Here is a 20626-nt window from a genome sequence, read left to right on the forward strand (position 1 = left end):
AAGGGAAATGGTCCGATTTTAAAAAAAAGTATGTCGAATGAAAGAAGTATATATAAAGTATTTATCATTAAAGAATAAAGTTGATTCATGCATTTTTTAAAAAGTTATAGCAACATAATGTTAAAAAATGTAAAATATAATATCAAGAATTTTTTCACAAAAATAGCATATTTTTGCATACGGTAGTCATTTTCACCATGAAGACAAGTCCAGAGGTCAAATTTTTTTTTTTCAAATTAAAGTATATTACATTAGCTTTAATTTAAGGTATATATAAAAGTGTCAGTCTTTCCGGAACATTTTCAAAAGTTAAGTTGAAAAAGTTAATTTTTTGTAAAAAAGCTACCATTTTGAAACCCTTCCTGTGGGCTGTTAAAGGGTCAAATGTTCACAAAAATATATAAAATGATAGGTAAATATTTAAGGTATCTATAAAAAAAAAATTATATTGATTCGATCATTTTTAAAAAAGTTATGGCAATTTTAAGTAAAAAAAATTGAAAAAATATCGAAAATTAGCGATTTTTAAATTTGTAATTTTTTGGGGGATTTCCCCCGTTTACGGGGAACGAGGGAATTTTTTTCAATTTTTGAGGGTAATGTCTTCGACTAGATACGATTTGTGATCTTTTGACATATTGTTCATCAAAATCGGTCCAGCGAGAACTGAGATTGAGCGTTCACAGACACAAAAAAAAAAATAAAAAAATAAAAAAACACATCATAGTAAAATTAATACCTTCTCAGCTTCGCATCGAAGCTAAAAACAATAATCAATTTTATTTTATATGTATGAGAATTATAATTAATAATTTTAAAGAAAAATGTTAAACTATTTATTTTGGGTTTGATTTAAAATCTGTAAATACAACTTTTTCGCTTTAGAAGTTGTTTTCCGATTTTTACAAGGAGCACACAAGTTGTTCTCATCTATATAATCTGGAAGTAACGAACTATTACATTGTAAGCAGCAAGCTAAATATAATCTTAAATAATATTACAATAATTTTTTAGTGGCATCATAATTAAATTAAAAGCTATATTTTACATCTATATCTTTTTTACTTTGACATGACTTAGATTACCATAATAAGTGTTAGATTTAAAAAAAAAATTATATCAAATGAAAGGAAATTACCTAAAGTTTCAATATAAAAAAATATTATTTTGATTTGTTAATATTTGAAAAAGTTATGGCAGTTATAAGTACAAAAAATTTCACGATAGTAGGTGATTTTTATCGCAAATATTACATTTTTTGTTGAAATTCGGCAGCCATTTGCACATAGAAGATAAGGTGTCGGGACAAATTTTTTTTTTTCATTTTATAATATATGACAAAACCTTTGATTTGATATATGTTTAAAGGACGTATTATTTCCGGGACATTTTCAAAAGTTAAGTTGAAAAAGTTCTATTTTTTATATAATGTTTCAAGTTTTGAACGTCCATTATATAAGTGGAAATTGTCCAATTTTAATAATAAGTATGTAAAATGAAAGATATACTTATAATGAATTTAGAAAAAAAATTGTGCAGATACATACATTTTTCGAAAAGTTATAGCATTTTTAAGTTGAAAATTTAAAATCGAAAATTTTAACACAAAAATAGCGTTTTTTTAACTACGGCAGCCGTTTACATGCAGAAGGTAAAGTGTTGGGACATTTTCAAAAATTAAGTTTAAAAAGCTAGTTTTTGTAAAAAAGTTGTTATTTTATATCCCCACCTGTGAGTAGGTTAAGTGTTAGATTTTCAAAAAAATCATATTGAAAGAGAGGCAGATATCTAAGGATTACATATAAAAAAAATTAGGTTGATTTGTTATTTTTTAAAAAAGATATGCTAATTTTAAGAAAAAAAAGTGAAAAAAATGACGAAATTTGGCGATTTGTAAATTTGTAATTTTTTTGGAGATTTATCCAATTCGCGGGGAACGAGGGAAAATTTTTCAATTTTTAAGGGTAATGTCTTCAACTAGGTACGACTTTTGATCTTTTGACGTATTGTTGAAAGATATCGGTCTAGTGAGAACTGAGAAAAAGTGGCAATAGATATTAAAAAAAAAAGAAGGGTCGCGGCACAGTGGTGACGTGGCTAGTCGGATCAAGTATAATGATATCTGACAGTGATTAAAATCACTATAAAAAAAAAAACGCTTCGATGCAAATCTTTAGATGGTGTTTAATTTTAAAAAATTGGTGGATTATTTCAAAAGCTACATGATCTGCTAGTTCCTTATTAATATCCTGATTAAGATAAAGTATGTTGAATGAAAAAGGGATTATTAAAAAATATTATTTCTCATAAAAAAATTATGTTGATCCATTCACTTTTCAAAAAGTTAGAGCATTATAAAGTTAAAAAAAAAATGTTAAAAATAAAATCGAGAATTTTCACAAAAAAAATGCATTTGGAAGCCATTTTCACCATGAAAATATAATAAAGTGCGATTTTTTTTTTTCATAATAAAGTACATTACATTATCTTTAATTTAAGATATATATAAAAGTGTCAGACCTTAGGAAACACTTTCAAAAGTTAAGTTGAAAAAGTTAATTTTTTGAGAAAAAGTTGTCATTTTAAATCCCCTCCTGTGGGCTGGTAAAGGGTCAGATTTATAAAAAAAATATACCAAATGAAAGCTAATGATATCAAGCATCTATAAAAAAAAATATTTTTAAAAAAGTTATGGCAATTTTAAGTAAAAAAAAATTGAAAAAAATGTCGAGTATTAGCGATTTTTAAATTTGTAATTTATTTTTGAAGTATATCCCATTTACGGGAAACGAGGGAAATTTTTTCAATTTTTGAGGATAATGTCTTTGACTAGATACGATATGTAATCTTTTGACGTATCGTTAAAAGAAATCCGTTCGGTGAGAGCTGAGAAAAAGTGGTAATAGACACAAAAAAAAAACACATCATAGTAAAACCAATACCTTCTCAGCTTCCCATCGAAGCTAATATATAACTTTGATTATTTAAAATAAAGTTTATATTCTATACCTTAACCCAACCTAATAAATTTATTTTTATTTACATTTATCAACTTTCAAGTTTTATAATAATTGTTATTCGAAACATACAGTGTTTACTAAATAAATAGCCTATAAATAAACTATTTAATATCTTTTATATTTACTTTAGAAAAATGGACTTCATACATCAGAATTTGTATTCTTCAAGGTACAATTAAGACACTTAGGGAAAATGGCCCAAGGTACTAAATTACATATTGAACACATATCTAAATTAATTAAATAATTTCAAACTCTGATTATTTAAACTTAAGTCTAAGTTCTATAGCTTTATCTAGGCTACACTCTATGTATACAATATTATTTATTATAATAATTCATGTATTAATAATTGTTAATATCATGAGTATTTATTAAGAATAATATCTCATAGTTTTCAGTAAAATTTTTGTCATTAATAATATTAGGAAAATTAAATCAAAATAAATATATAATACAAATATTTTTATCATTCATTTATCAATTATAGCAACTATCAAGTTTATTGTACCTAAATTAAATATTTTGATTACAAAGTATTATATGTATTACATAGATGAGAAAAAAAATTTAGTTGAAGAACATTTCAATATTCATAACCTTATGTATTGTTAACCAAAAACCCATACATGTTACAAAGAAGCCTGCCCACTGTAAATTTTTGCTCAATTGTTTTTTTCATTTAGATTTATAATTATTCTTATTTCAAGAGAAATAAAATGTATTATTATGAACAAATGATTTAGTGTATACAGTAAAGTTATTAGATACTATAAGTTCTCTCACTAGTATTAAACGTCTCAGCTTCTGCAGATATTTCCACTGTAAAATAAAAGATTTTAATATTTATAAAATATCATCAGGAATTAAAATTTCTGTTAATCACTATTAATTTAAGCTCAACTGTATATCAGTCCTGGAAATTTTAGAACAAAAACCACAAAAAATGTATATTAGGTCGTTAGGAAACCTAAGAAAATGAGAGCTTAATCGTTAAAACTTTACATAAATCCATTATTGAATAGTAATTCTATAATTAATCAAAGATTACAATATTTATGTCACAAAAGGAACAGTTTGTAATAAAAAAGTAGCCTTAAACATATTAATATATTTTATATTTACCTTCAGAAGGTTGATCGTATATTTCATAATAAAGACAAACAGAACATATAGACGAATTAACAATACCTTCATTCAACCCACATTTTGAACATTTTTCTAGAATCAATAATTATATATTAAAAATTGATCATTTCAGAATAATATTATACGGTTAAACGTCTCGTTTAACCCTATAATATCTCAAGAATAATATTTCAGTAAAATTTTTGTCATTAATAATATAAGAAAAAATTAAATCAAAATAAATATATATTACATTTATTTTTATCATTCATTTATCAATTATAGCAACTATTAAGTTTATTGTACTTAAATTAAATAACTTTTTTACTTAATGTCTATATGTATTATATACAAAAGAAAATAAATTTAGTTGAAGTAACCTTTCAAATTCAAAACCTTATGTATCGTTCCACCAAAATCCCATATATGTTAGAAAGAAGCCTGCCCACTGTAGATTTTCGCTCAATTGTTTTTTTTTTTTATTTATAATTATTCTTATTTTAACAGAGATTGAATGTATTATTATAGACAAATCATTCAGTGTGTCAGTAAATTTATTAGATACTATAACTTCTCTCACCACTCTTAGACGTCCCAGCTGCTACAGATATTTCCACTGTAAAATTTATAGATTTTAATATTTATAAAATATTATTAGGAATTAAAATTTTTGTTAAACACAGTTAGTTTAAGCACAACTGTATATAAGTTCTGATAATTTTAAAAATAAAACAAACATGTTTTATTTGATGTTGTCCCAATATTAACCAAAAAAATTATTTTAAATCGTAAAATAATCTTACCATATGCAATCAGTAATATCAAACAGAAAACCTTCATTTTATTACTCCTAAAAGAAAATGAATAATAATTAAGTATAATTTTTATGTGTTGTAACCTATAAACATGAATTTTCTCATATATTTAAGCATATTAAAATATATGAAATGGAGTGTGAATAAATTGATTCCTTTATTACCAAGGTTATTAATTTTAATATTTTTTATTTGTGTTTTTATTAAATAATATTTTTAAAGTTTTATTCCATATTGCATAAAAGATGTTAGGTTAAGGCTATGTTAGGCTTGATAGCATGTTCTGACGAAAATGGTAATATTAATTAAAATAATAGATGACAATTTGCAATTGGTATTAAAATAAAAAAATGTAATAATGTAATAACAGTTATTATGACTTACTTTTTTAAAACAACAATATAGTAGAGTTTAAATTTTATTGTAACTTCCAAATATGAAACAGTTATCAAACATTATTTATACTCAGAATTATTATTGTGTTTACCTAATCTGCTTGTTCAATAAATTTATGCGTTTCTAATTAAAAAGATTTATAGTTAACAAACATGTAGTTATAAATAGACAATTTTTAAAATTTGAATCATTTAACATTGAAATTAATTATACTCTATACATTTTCTATAAAATATATTATATATAATCAAAAAAATCTAACAAAAAAAAGTTCTAAAAAAATGTTAACTACGCGCTAATGCTCAGATCTATGAAAATTCATGTAGAGTCTCGTAAAATTAGATAACTATCGAACATAAACAGTTGATATCATGGCAAAATCATAATGGTTTTGAAATATTTTTATAACAAAAAAAAATGATCTACGATGAATAAATGTCGTATCTATGAAATTGACTAGTCGATAGCGATTCTTGGGTCAATAATTTGGAAGTTATTAGCATTTTAAAATATAGACTAAAGGTCTATGCAATTTTCATCATTAGTTAGTTCTCGACCACAATCCTCTTAACGCCAATATACAAAAATGTGAATATCTTCTCTTATAAATATATATAGCTCTGATTTAAAAATTGTTATTGAATAGTCATTTTCTAAATTAGTTCATTTTCTATTTTATAAGTTAGAAAACTAGCTTATAAACCTTCTAACATAACAATTATTCTAAGAAAAATCTAGTGGCGACTTATATCAATAAAATCACTCTGTATAAGAAGATAAAATAATCCTAAAATCAAATTTTTGGAGTTCGGACAATTGCTGTATTACCTTATTAAACTTTTATTTAATTTTTTCATTAAAAAGATAATCTGTGATAATATTTAACTNGCGACTTATATCAATAAAATCACTCTGTATAAGAAGATAAAATAATCCTAAAATCAAATTTTTGGAGTTCGGACAATTGCTGAATTACCTTATTAAACTTTTATTTAATTTTTTCATTAAAAAGATAATCTGTGATAATATTTAATTATTTGCAAGTTTAATAATAAACCATTCTGATTATTGGATTTGAATATAAATGTTTATAATATTGGTGTAAATATCGGATTTCAAAAAAACCCGATGTCGTAATCGTCGACCGAATTTAATATCAGATTTCATATGGACCCAGCCCTAATTTTGACGTATCATTGAAGTCCATTAGGAGCTATAAAAATGTAGCAACAAAAGAGAAAAATAACACATAGCAAAATTAATATCTTCACAGCTTGGAAGAGATTTATCTGAATCTAACCTCATAAAAGCTAGACTTTCCAAAAGGCCCTTCATTATTTTACCTATACTACCATGACATACCAATGCCAACAAATTCGCAACCAAAGTCGAATCTCTCAATTCTGTTATTAACCTAATCCAAATCTCACTAAACGAAATCACTACATGGTTCAAGAAGTGAAGTTAAACCTAAATCCCAGAAAAACCAGTTTCCAATTAAAAAGATTTATAGTTAACAAACATGGAGTCATAAATAGTCAATTTAAAAATTATGAATCATTTAACACTGACATTCATTATACTCTAAAACTTTTCTGTAAAATATAAAATTGTATATAAAGCAAAAAATCTAACAAAAAAAGTTGTTATTTGCATAGGTATGAGAGTTCACTTTTAAAGATTTCGGTATCAGTCAGTGAGTAAACAGTTGTCTGACATTACGGAATATGTTCAAAAATCGAGTTCTAAAAAATGTTTTACAATTACTTACAATCTCTTTCACGGTCTTTATTAAACATCTCCTGTATTTAGATTTGGTTGAATTGATTAAATTATATTAAAACTGGGTTCTTTTAATGCATAGATAAACAAAATCAGTACAGTGATTTTCATGGACATTTAAAAAAAAGGTACACACCTTTTTTTTCATAAGATGGTTTAATATGTATATTATCATTAAAACAAATTAAGTTAACGCACTAATAAGGGATGAATTAATAACATACTTAATTATTGATAAATCGACAAATCTATGAAATAAAATTACCAAAAATAATTTTTATTTTTTATCAACAATTGTTATTGAATAGTCATTTTATTCTACTCCAAATCTCACTAAACGAAATCACTACACGGTTCAAGAAGTGAAAGCTAAATCTAAATCCCAGCAAAACCGAATCCAAAATATTCACTCTAAAAAGAAATATTTATCATATCTGTATTAACGAAACAATAAGGATTTGTAAAGGTATTGTTTAAATACAATACGCAATATTCGAATTAGTTTTAGATGCATACTTATAAAAATATATATTTATCGAAACATTTTAACTTAAATAAATGAAATAGAATACCTTCACAGCTTTGCGTCAAATTTAAAATAAATTAATAGTATTTTTTAAGTACAACAAAAAAGTTTTTTTTTCGTAGACTGAATTATAATTTTAGAGGCAGTGAATAACACTGTCATAAAAAGCTTCGATGCAAATGTGCACAGAAAAACAAGGTATCGTGTCAATAGTTAAATTAATATCTTCTCAGTTTCAAAACTAAATATATTAATTGTATTGTTGAAGTATATCTTTAGAAACAAAAAAATAACACAATAATCAATTTTATTTATATGTATTAAAATTATAATTAATATATTTTCAAGACAATCATAAACCATTTATTTTTGTTTTTATAAAAATTCTGTATAAACACTTTTATGCTTCAGAAGTTGTTTTACAATTTTTACATTGAGGACACAAGTTTTCATTATCTGTATATTCTGGAGTAAACGAAATTGAACAACGTAAGCAAAAAGCTAAAATAAATGTTAAAAAATGATACAATAATTTGTTTAGTGACATAATAATTAAATTAAAAGCTATTTTTTATATCTATATTTTTTTTACTTAGACACGACTTTGTGTACCATGAAACACATAATGTAGACCACGACAGTTTTTGCCACCTTTCGTTTTATCTGTGTAACAATCGGTGACTTTGAACGCGTATTATAACTGCAATCGTATAGAATCGTACGATTTGATTTTTTTGGGTTTTCTCACATCTTAATAAAAATCTTTCGGGCTATAATTTAACCATGTTCCATAAATGTCAAAATATTCATTAGTTTATAGCAATTATTTGAAACCATACTACTCATTGAAAAATCGAATATTCCACCAAATAGAAAATATAAAAATATTTCTGTTAGTTACAAAAAGGAAATCACGTAATTTTTAATTTTTGACTAACTATTACTAAGTCAATTATTCAAGAGAAATGTAAAGAATTCCGGAAGATTTTTTGACTTCTACGTTAGTTTCATGATTTAGTGTTTAACAATATCAGATCAAAATTGTCTTTATATGTATCGATCGAAAATGTAATTTAGCGAGTACAAATATTTTTTATGTAAAAGAATACACACGAAAATAAATTAAATATTTAATTAAAACAACCTTTTAAATATTTGCAATCTTACATATCCATCCACCAAAAACTTATACACAATACGCATACTCTCTAAATTTCCACAAGACTGCTTTTTTTAATATTCCAAATTTAATTTTATCTTACAATAAAATGAGTATATTTTCATAACAAATGTATAAATAATATTTTAAATGTTATTAGTAAGAAAATACATTTCTGTTAATCATAAATAGTTTAAGATCAACTATACGTATAATAATCGTGATACAAAAGTACAATTTGTAATAAAGAACTAGCCTAATACTGTTTATTATCTTATATATTTACCAGAAATTGAAGATCCAGTAGGTATACATTCTTTAAATACACAATTTTCACACATATTATCTATATATTTTTTGGCTCCATTACATTTTATACACATATCTATATTAGTTAAATCTTTAGAGAAACAAGTTAAACACGTAGGGTAATCGTCAAAAGTATCTACTAACTTACTTTTTGGACACAAATCTAAATTAATTAAATAATAATATTAGACTCTGATTATTTAAAATTAAGTCTATGTTCTATAGCTCTAACTAGGCTACAGTCTTTGTATATAATAAATAATATTATTTATTAATATATAAACGATGGATTCATAATTATTATGAATCTATCGTTTTCAGTAAAACTTTTGTCACTAATAATATTAGAGAAAAAATAAAATACAAATAAAATTATATATTAAAAATTGATTTTTCGAGACTAATTTTATTTAAAATTAAAACTCTATTAAATTATTATTTTAATTATAGTTTTAAATTTAAATGAATCAATAATTATAATAATTGTGAAAAAAACTAAAGTTTGTACTAAATAAATAGCCTTAAACTATTTAATATATTTTTACAGAGTAGTACGCCCACTCTAAATTTTCGCTCAATTGTTTTTTTTTTAGATTTATAATTATTCTTATTCTAAGAGAAATAAAATGTATTATTATGGACAAATCATTCAGTGTGCCAGTAAATATATTAGATACTATAAGTTCTCTCACTAGTATTAGACGTCCCAGCTGCTGCAGATATATCCACTGTAAAATATATAGATTTTAATTTTTACAAAATATTATCAGGAATTAAAATTTCTATTAAACACAATTAATAAAAGCACAACTGTATATAATTATTTTACATTTTTATAACAATAATTACAACAACATTTTTTTAACGTTCTTATCATTATTAAACAGAACAATCATCTCATATCGTAAGTATATACTCTTTCCCTCATTGTATCAATAAATTCATTAAATACTATTGTTCTCTTACTACGGTTAGACGTCTCTGGTGTTTCAAATGTTTCCACTGTAAAAAAAATAGATTTTATTATTTATAAATAATTTATAAGTTATTAATAAGAAAATAAAATTTCTGTTAATCACAAATAGTTTAAGCTTAGCTGTATGTAGAATAATTATGATACAAAAGATACAATTTGTAATAAAGAAATTGCCTTAAACTATTTATTATCTTATATATTTACCGGAACTTGGATGTTGTGTAGGATTACATTCTTTCATTAAACAATTAAAACACATATTTTCTAAATGAACGTCTTCACTATTACAACTCACACACTTATCTAAATTAATTTAATTATATCAAACTCTGATATATAATATTATTTATTGTAACATGCATTCATTATTTTTTTTTAATATCCTTAATTATTCTTATTCTATAAGAAATTGAACATATTATTATGAACAAATGATTTAGTGTATACAGTAAAGTTTTTAGATACTGTAAGTTTTCTCACTACTATTAGACGTCCCAGCTGCTGCAGATATATCCACTGTAAAATATATAGATATTAATATTTATAAAATATTATCAGGAACTAAAATTTCTGTTAAACACAATTAGTGTAAGCACAACTGTATATAAGTTGAGAAAATTTTAGAACAAAAATCACAAACACGTATTTTCGATGTTCTTCCCATTATTAACCAAAAAAACGGTAGCACAATGGGGTCGATGCACAGTGTGTATGAGGCATCGATGAGACAAGTATAGATGATATCTGACAGTGATTAAAATCACTGTCGTAAGAAACGCTTCGATGCAAATCTGTAGATAGTCTTTCATTTAGAGAAATTGGTGGATTATTCCAAAAGCAACATCAACTCTTATTTCTTTAATTATGTCCTGATTAGTAGGTCTTTGATTTTAAAATATAATATATGAATAAATACTAATTATAATTATTAAATTTAGTATACAATTGATATTCAGTGATTTAATATTGTAATTTAAACGGAGAAATTATTAAAATAATAAAGAAGTTATATTTTGTTTACTTTTACGTGTATAAAAATTTAATGGGTTTGATACAATAATTTGCAATAAAAACTGTTTGTTACTATAAATAAATGCACTGGACTACAAGGAACTTTCATCATAAGCAAAAATATACTTTTTTAAATCAACTTTTCGCGATGTTTTCAAATGTGCAATTAGACTTTTTCTATCACTTTTAAGTTTTAATATTATTAAAAAATAGTATTTACATATAAAAAAAAATAATTAAGAACAAAAAAAAATGTTTTAAATTAATACTGATTTTGATTATTATAATGTTAAAAACAAGGAAAATGACATATTTAATCTCTTTTTTCAATCGTTTAAAGTTGATTTTTGTGAATGTTTATAATAAAAATAAATTCATTTATTTTACCATAACTTTTAGCTCAAATGGCAAGTTTGAATTTGACATCATTAAATAAAAAATTTTATGAGAATTAAAAAAAATGTATCGTTAAGATTAATATGCAGTTAGGAAGTTTTATAATTACTATTTATTGTAAATTTATCAGAAAAGCTCAATATTTTTATGCATTTTTATCGTAATAGATAACTTAAATAGAAGTAATAGTAATAACTTCCTAGTAATTTTTGGTGTTTGAAAAGATTCTGCAATTGAAATATTCAGAACTTAATTAATTTTAATGATTTACTTTAACTAAATGTACCAATCAAAACAAAATTGTTAAAAAGATTTACTCAATTGAACGTATAATATAATTTGAATATAATTGTAAAAATCCATTATTAATTCAGGAGAAACTAACAATTATTTTTTTTTTAGAAATGATTTATATAGCAATATGTTACCAACAAATTTGGAATATTATAGTCTAGTAGTGGTAGCACACACAAATAGTGTAAAAAAATTATTAAATTACAAAGTAAAATGATTTAATTTTGTATTTAAAACCTATCATATCAAACTTAATTCGTCAATAAGTATTTTGTAAACATTAGAAATAAATTATCTTAATTGTCTTTATGGAGAACATGGAATAACTAACTGTTTAATTAATAAATTAGAATTTTTTTGCAATTTTTAAGAGTAATATCTTCAACTAGATACAAATTGAAGTCATTTGACGTATCGTTGAAAAAAATAGGTCAAGTTAGAGCAGAGAAAATAAATGATTGTCACAAAAAAATATCTTCTCAGCATTACATCGAAGATAAAACTTAAAATATAGTAAAATAATTTTAATACAAATAAGAAATTTTTTCTTGCAAGGGGCGACTAAAGTGATGGGATCCTTGATCTTTATTGAAGTTATAGAATCTAAATGAGATAAAAATCAAACTAATTAAAAATTTATACTAACTTAAAATAAAATTAAGAAAAAATGCAAAAAATGCAATGCCATACGCGGGTTGGAACCTCGTACCCTAAGCGTGTAAAACATAAGTTTTACCAATTCGGCAACCGTACGTCACTACCGTCGGTTGAAAAAATTAGCTATTTAAGATAATTCAAATTTCAAAATTAATTTTCTCGACATCAAAAAACAAAAAAATTTAAATAAGTTTAACTTTCTATCCTATCTCAAATTTTTATTTATATAATATTTATAAAAATCTGTACTCCCCTTGTCAGGTATTTTAAAATAAAATAAAATACAAAACCCAGAATTTTAACTNATTTATATAATATTTATGAAAATCTGTACTCCCCTTGTCAGGTATTTTAAAATAAAATAAAATACAAAACCCAGAATTTTAACACAAAAATAGCATATTTTTGCATACGGTAGTCATTTTTACCATGAAGACAAATCCAGAGGTCAAATTTTTTTTTTTCACATTAAAGTATATTACATAAGCTTTAATTTAAGATATATTTAAAAGTGTCAGTATTTCCGGAATACTTTCAAAAATTAAATTGAAAATATCGTAGTAACAATACGCATGTTTAAAGTTTTGACCCCCCTTGTTAAAGGGGTATGATCCGATTTACAAAAAAAGCGTGCCAGATGAAAGGGGTATATAAATATTTATTATAAAAAAATAATAATATTGATCCATACATTTTTCCAAAAGTTATATAAAATATAAATTAAATAATATAACATATAAAATCGAGATTTTTTTCACGGAAATCGTACGTTTTTCTTTAACTTTGATGTCCGTTTTCACCACGAAGACAAGTCCAGAGGTCAAATTTTTTTTTTTCAAATTAAAGTATATTACATAAGCTTTAATTTAAGATATATATAAAAGTGTCAGTCTTTCCGGAACATTTTCAAAAGTTAAGTTGAAAAAGTTCTACTTTCTATACGCATTTTAAAAGGTTTGCACCCCCCCTGTATAAAGGGAAATGGTCCGATTTTAAAAAAAAGTATGTCGAATGAAAGAAGTATATATAAAGTATTTATCATTAAAGAATAAAGTTGATTCATGCATTTTTTAAAAAGTTATAGCAACATAATGTTAAAAAATGTAAAATATAATATCAAGAATTTTTTCACAAAAATAGCATATTTTTGCATACGGTAGTCATTTTCACCATGAAGACAAGTCCAGAGGTCAAATTTTTATTTATCAAATTAAAGTATATTACATAAGCTTTAATTTAAGATATATATAAAAGTGTCAGTATTTCCGGAACATTTTCAAAAGTTAAGTTGAAAAAGTTAATTTTTTGTATAAAAGTTACCATTTTGAAACCCCTTCCTGTGGGCTTGTCAAGGGTCAAATGTTAACAAAAATATATAAAATGATAGGGGAATATCTAAGGTATCTATGAAAAAAAATTATATTGATTCGGTAATTTTTAAAAAAGTTATGGCAATTTTAAGTAAAAAAAATTGAAAAAATATCGAAAATTAGCGATTTTTAAATTTGAAATTTTTTGGGGGATTCCCCCCGTTTATGGGGAACGAGGGAAATTTTTTCAATTTTTAAGGTTAATGTCTTCAACTAGATACGATTTGTGATCTTTTGACATATTTTTCATCAAAATCGGTTCAGTGAGAGCCGAGATTGAGCGTATACAGAAAAAAAAAAAAAAAAACACATCATAGTAAAATTAATACCTTCTCAGCTTCGCATCGAAGCTAAAAATATTTTAGATCGTAAAATAATCGTACCATATGCTGCAAGTAATATCACAAAGAAAACCTTCATTTCTATACTCCTAAAACAATATGAATAATAATTAAGAATACTTTTTATGTGATGTAACTTATAATTATAATTTTTCTCTTATATTTAAGAATATTAAAATATAAGCAAGGGAAAGGGAGGGAATTCATTCCTTTATTAACATGTTTAGTAAATTTTGTATTATTTTCATCAATACAAAAACTTTAATTTTAAAATGGAAATTTTTTTTTTATTTGTGTTTTTGTACAGTATTAAATATTTTAAACATTAAAAATTCGTTTTCAATTAATTAGAAATTCAATGATGTAAAACAACATAAATTTTGTAATGATTTATATTGATAATCTATGGCTGCAGTTAACTTTACATTATAAATTATTTTTTTTTTATTTGTGTTTTTATTCAGTAATATTCTTAAAGTTTTAGTCCATAATGCATAAAATATGTTAGCTTATTAATTTTTACTATACTATTCAAGTGTTCGCTATTAATAAATAATTATATTTATTCTCCTGTGTTTCACTTTGTATGCTAAATTCCTAGGTAATGAATTATAAAGAATAAAATCAGGAACCACTTTATAATAAATTTACAGAAGGGCTGAGTGGTTAGTAAAAAATTTTTTTATTTTTAATGATTTATATTTTAATACTTCACGTAATTTTCGTTTGAGTTATATATAATATATTATTGTTACAAATATTAATATAATATGTTTTTTATTAATTGACTGATCAAGTATAATAATATCTGACAGTGATTTCAGAAAATTGAAAAAATTTCGAAAATTAGCGATTTTTAAATTTGTAATTTTATTGGAGGTTTCCCTCATTTACGGGGAACGAGGGAATTTTTTTCAATTTTTGCGGGTAATGTCTTCGAACTAGATACGATTTGTGATCTTTTGACGTATGATTGAAAGAAATCCGTTCGGTGAGAGCTGAAAAAAAGTGATAACAGACACAAAAAAAAAAAAACACATATTAGTAAAACTGTGATCGAAGCTAAAAATATTTGCGAAAAAAATCATCTTCTCTCATGATGTTTTTTGTACTTAAAACTATCATAATATTTATTATATTGAAACCTTAGGTATTTTCCTTTAATTTGATATAATTTTTTTTTTCAAATTGAACCTTTACTTGACCATAGGGGGATTTAAAATAGCAACATTTTCACAAAAGTCAATTTTTTCAACTAAAATTTTAAACATTTTCAGATATGGCGTCCTTTAAATATGTCAAACTAAAGCTTATGTCACATACTATAAATGAAAAATAATTTTGTCTCGACGACTTATCTTCTATATACAATATTTTGTCGTATTTAAAAACATGCTAATTTTGTGTTCAGATTTTTTAGCTTCGATGCGAAGCTGAGATAACTAAGATAAGATAAGGATAACTCAAATCAATATTAAAAATACTTCAGCATTTTAGTAATGCTTTCTATGAAATTAATATTCTAATGAATTTGGAAAAATACCACTTCTTACATATTTTTAATATCTATGACACACCACTAATTGATCGATAATGTGACAAATTAACTTAAACAATTGTCTAGTCAAATTAATAAATTAAAAATTTGCTAAAAATTGATGAAAATTTGAAATTTATATAACAGTAAGATATAATTACGACTTACCTTTTTAAAACCTCTACTATAGTAAATTATAGCTTTTATTGTAATTTCCAAATATGAAACGCTTATTACACGTTATTTATACTCCATACAATTACTTTTGTGTTTACCTACCTTACTTATTAATAAATCAGTGCATTTCCAATTAATAAGATTTATAGTTAACAAACACGATGCTATAAAACAGACAGTTATGAAATTTAAAATAATATAACACTCAAAAGCATTAAACACTAAAATTTATTTGTAAAATATATAAAATACATTTTATATTAAATATTATAAATAAAAAAGACTAAACTAACCAACCATAAAAAAGTTGTCAGTTGCAAAAGTGTGAGGGACACTTTTAAAGATTTTGTTGTCATTGATTTCAAAAATTCCCTTAGAGTTGCTCCATGTACTCTTATATTTAAAAATAATATGCATTTTTGAATGTATGCAAGATATTATAATTATCTAGCTTTTATAATAACTATCCAAAGTTAAATACATATACATAATTTTAAACTTTAGATGCCTTTTAGATGTCCATAAATCTATATCTAAACTATTTTCAAATTGACTAATTCATACATCAATTATTTTTTAATTTAGATATTTTTTAATACCCGTATTTTTCGATATATCAAAATACCTCCTATTCTAACTTTAAAAACAGCAAGTTATTTTATACTATTCCATTACTCACGATGACTGTTACTATTGAAAACTGTAATTTTATATTCGATGCGAAGCTGAGAAGGAATCAATTTTACTATGATGTGTTTTTTATTTTTGTGTCTGTTACCACTTTTTCTCAGCTCTCACCGAACCGATTTCTTTCAACGATACGTCAAAAGATCACAAATCGTATCTAGTCGAAGACATTACCCTTTAAATTGAAAAATTTTTCCTCGTTCCCCGTAAATGGGGGAAACCTCCAAAAAAATTACAAATTTAAAAATCGCTAATTTTCGAAAATTTTTCAATTTTTTTTATTAAAATGTGCCGTAACTCTTTCAAAAATGAACATATCAATATAATTTTTTTTTTTATAGATGCTTGATGTCTTTACCTATCATTTGATATATTTTTTTTGTAAATTTGACCCTTTATCTGCCCACAGAGGGGGATTTAAAATGACACCTTTTTCAACTTAACTTTTGAAAATGTTCCGGAAAGTCTGACACTTTTATATATATCTTAAATTAAAGCTAATGTAATATACTTTAATTTAAAAAAAGAATATTTGACCTCTGGACTTGTCTTCGCGGCGAAAAAAGCTACTGAATGCTATTTTCGTGTGAAAATTCTCGATTTTATTTTTTATATTTTTAACTTTATAATGCTATAACTTATTGAAAAGTGTATGGATCAACACAATTTTTTTATGAGAAATAATATTTTTTAATAATCCCTTTTTCATTCGACATAATTTATCTTAGTCAAGATATTAATAAGGAACTAGTAGATCATGTAGCTTTTGGAATAATCCACCAATTTTTTTAAAATTAAACACCATCTAAAGATTTGCATCGANTTTTTTAAAATTAAACACTATCTAAAGATTTGCATCGAAGCGTTTTTTTTTGATAGTGATTTTAATCACTGTCAGATATCATTATACTTGATCCAACTATGCCACGTCACCACTGTGCCGCGACCCCCCTGTGCTGGGTTTTTATTTATTCACTTGTACTAAATAAATAGAAATTTTAGAAAAATATTGACTGCAACGTGTGAAAATTAATTTTAACCACTATTAAAAATTATAACTAATTTTATGAATACTTAATACTTTTATTTTCAAAGACACTGGTTAACAAATACACAATGTTTTATTTTACGTTAATTAATTACAATTTTATCATATTATTGCGATTAAAATTTTATTATATTTTTAAACTTATTTTTATAGGCAGGTTACAGAGGGGGCATTCGGCTAATTTTTTCCTAACATAGGATCATGTATATACAACATTTGAAAACGATATAATTTTTCTTTTAATTGGTGTTGTAATTCATTATAAAAAAATTACGTTTAACAATATTGAATGCTTATTGGTTACATATTTGCGGTTTTTAAATATGTAATCAAAAACTAAGACTGACATATCCAAACGTATAGTTTTTACCTCACTAGCAGAGGCGTAGGTATTATATTTCAATGGGGATTTAAATTTTTTCAAATCGATGAGCAAAAAAGGTCTTCAAAAACTGAAAAATCTCTCACACACATAAAACTTAAACATAAACATAATTTTAGATAATATTGTTTGATGTTGTAGTGAATTACATAACAGTCGCATTTTTATGTAATTGAACTACAATACTATTCTTTTTAATTTGAAATTCCTTTTCGAGGCAATTAAATATATAATGCCAGTTTATTGTTACAATTTAAAAATAAATTAAGATAAAAAAAGGAAAATTAATTTTTAATTAAAAAAAGTTATACTGAAAAAACATACGAAGGTTTAAATTTCGAAAATTGTGTAAATAGTCAAATTTGGTATTTTTAAAAGTACATTGTCAGTCAATATTGCTTATGATTTATTTATTTGTTTATGAAAAATTTTATTTTTCTTGTATAAAATTAGGAATAATATTAAAGACCCAAATAATATGTTTTATATATAACATTAATTTCGCAGTAGACTTAACGATGATAATTATTCAAAAATATCATTTAATTTTATGCATACAATAAGGTTTTCTAAAACAAGGCAATCCATTTATCATAACCCACTAAACTATTTATAAAATATTAAAAGCAATCTTAAAGCTTGTTTAAAGTTACCATTGGTTAAAATGTTTAATCCTTTTAAACCGGATTTTTCATTTTAGTTAAGATGATTCAAAAACAATTATATATTGATGGGTGACTCTAAGGCAAACTAAAAAATAATTTTAAGAGAAATATATTTGTTATTTTTAAACTTTTTTATACTTTGAGAAAAAAATAATTATTTTATGGTAGTACAGTGGGGACGTGGCATAGTTAGCACAAGTATAGATGGTATCTATTAGTAAGCTAATAATTTTAGTATGGTGTGTTTTTTTTTTTAATGTGTAATTTCACAAATTTTAATATCTCATAAACTAAACATGATAGATAAATTTTAATGGCACATTTGAAATCAGCAAAACAAATTGAAAGAATAATAAATATTTATTAATGTTGCAAAACACGTGTCAAACTTTTATATTTTACTCCTAAACTTAACCTATATGCCCTTACTGTTGTTTTTATGTGCCAAAGATATTATTTGGACATGAAAATTATGAATATTTGGGACAATGCTGCAATAAAATAACAAAAACAAAAAAAATGATATTGATTTGGTTATTTAAAAAAAAAAACCCCCAGCACAGTGGGGTCGCGGCATAGTGGGGACGTTGCATAGTTGGGTCCAGTATAGATTTAATCTGACAGTGATTAAAATCACTATCATAAGAAACACTTCGATGCAAATTTGTATATATTATTTAATTCTAAAAAATTGATGGATAATTACAAAAGCAACATCAACTTCTATTTCCTTAATTATACCCAGATTAGTAATTCTTTTAATTATATAATATTTTATAATTTTTAAAATTAATTGTTTTCAAATTATTATTGATTTTGATTTTTAATATGTTAAAAGTAATCATTTTAAACCTACTTTTTATTGTCCTTTTAAGTGAAAGTTTTAATAAAAAAATAATGAATTTATTACCATAACATTTAGCTCAACTTGCAAGTTTGAAATTGACATTATTAAATAGAAAAAAAGAAAGTGTTAAGATTAATATGCAATCAGCGAATTTTATAATTACTATTTACAGTACATTTATCAGAAAAGTTAGATTTTTTTACATTTTTATCGTAATAGATCACTTAAATAAAAATCATAGTAATCATTTCTAATTAACTTTTGGCGTTTAAAAAGATTCTACAATGGAAATATTCAGAATTTAATTAATTTTAATGATTATATATCTAAAAAAACCAACAAAAAAAAAGTTGCTAAAAAGATTTACTCAATTGAGCGTATTATAAAATTTGATTATAATTGTAAAAATCCATCTTTAAATTCAAGTGAAACTAAAAATAAATTTTTTTTTAATTTATGATTTATATAGCAACATGTTACAAAAAAATTTGGAATATTAGAGACTAGTAGTAGCACTCACAAATACAGTTAAAAAATTAATAAATTACAAAGTAAAATTATTTATTTTTGTAGTTGAATACTGTTATCATATCAAATCTAATTCGACAATGAATACTTTAATAATATTAGAAATTAATGATTTTAATTGTCTGTATGGAAAAAACTGGTTAAGCTACTTTTTATTTGAATAAGGAAAATTTTTTCGATTTTTAAGAATAATAACTTAAACTAAATACGAATTGTAATCATTTGACGTATCGTTGAAAAAAGTAGGTCTAGTGAGGGTTGGCAAAATAAATCGTAGCCACAAAATGAACCACATAGTAAAATAATATTAACATGAATATAAATTTCTTCTCACGAGGGGAGACTATAGTGATAAGATCCTTTATATTTATTGAAGTTATTGAATCTAAATGAGATAAATATCAAATGAATTCAAAATTTTATTCCAACTCAAAAAAAATGCAAAATATTAAAAGCTACAAACGGATTTGAACCTCGTACCCTAAGCGTGAAAGACACAGGTGTTACCCATTCGGCAACTGTTCGTTGCTTTTATCACAAGATAAAATTGCTTATTAAAGCTAACTCAAATTTAA

General features: G+C 24.0%; 2 protein-coding genes across 3 annotated transcripts in view; both read right to left on the minus strand.

Moving 5' to 3' along the window:
* The window catches only part of LOC126893845 (uncharacterized), a 31956-nt gene extending 26567 nt beyond the window's left edge, over window positions 1-5389 (minus strand). The window contains exons 1-4 of the mRNA XM_050664370.1: window positions 5348-5389; window positions 4952-4998; window positions 4729-4764; window positions 4146-4241 (exon numbers count right to left, since the gene is read on the minus strand). Of these exons, the coding sequence (XP_050520327.1) occupies window positions 4146-4241; window positions 4729-4764; window positions 4952-4988 (169 nt within the window). The 5' untranslated portion in view covers window positions 4989-4998; window positions 5348-5389. The remainder of the gene's footprint in view (window positions 1-4145; window positions 4242-4728; window positions 4765-4951; window positions 4999-5347) is intronic.
* A 2579-nt stretch (window positions 5390-7968) lies between these two features.
* LOC126893836 (uncharacterized) lies at window positions 7969-15875 on the minus strand. Of its 2 annotated transcripts, none has more exons than XM_050664358.1 (9): window positions 15734-15875; window positions 14223-14269; window positions 10592-10627; window positions 10316-10414; window positions 10102-10137; window positions 9828-9863; window positions 9284-9298; window positions 9113-9211; window positions 7969-8168 (listed from the first exon to the last, which is right to left on the minus strand). In XM_050664358.1, coding segments are annotated over exons 1-9 (471 nt in total). In that variant the 5' UTR covers window positions 15736-15875; the 3' UTR covers window positions 7969-8067. The 2 variants fall into 2 exon arrangements, with proteins under 2 accessions (XP_050520315.1, XP_050520314.1); XM_050664357.1 differs by having other exon boundaries at window positions 9113-9226.
* Window positions 15876-20626: the final 4751 nt, after the last annotated feature.

The sequence above is a fragment of the Daktulosphaira vitifoliae genome, unplaced genomic scaffold, assembly GCF_025091365.1.
Source record: "Daktulosphaira vitifoliae isolate Bord-2020 unplaced genomic scaffold, ASM2509136v1 Scaffold_1, whole genome shotgun sequence".
Lineage (NCBI taxonomy): Eukaryota > Metazoa > Arthropoda > Insecta > Hemiptera > Phylloxeridae > Daktulosphaira > Daktulosphaira vitifoliae.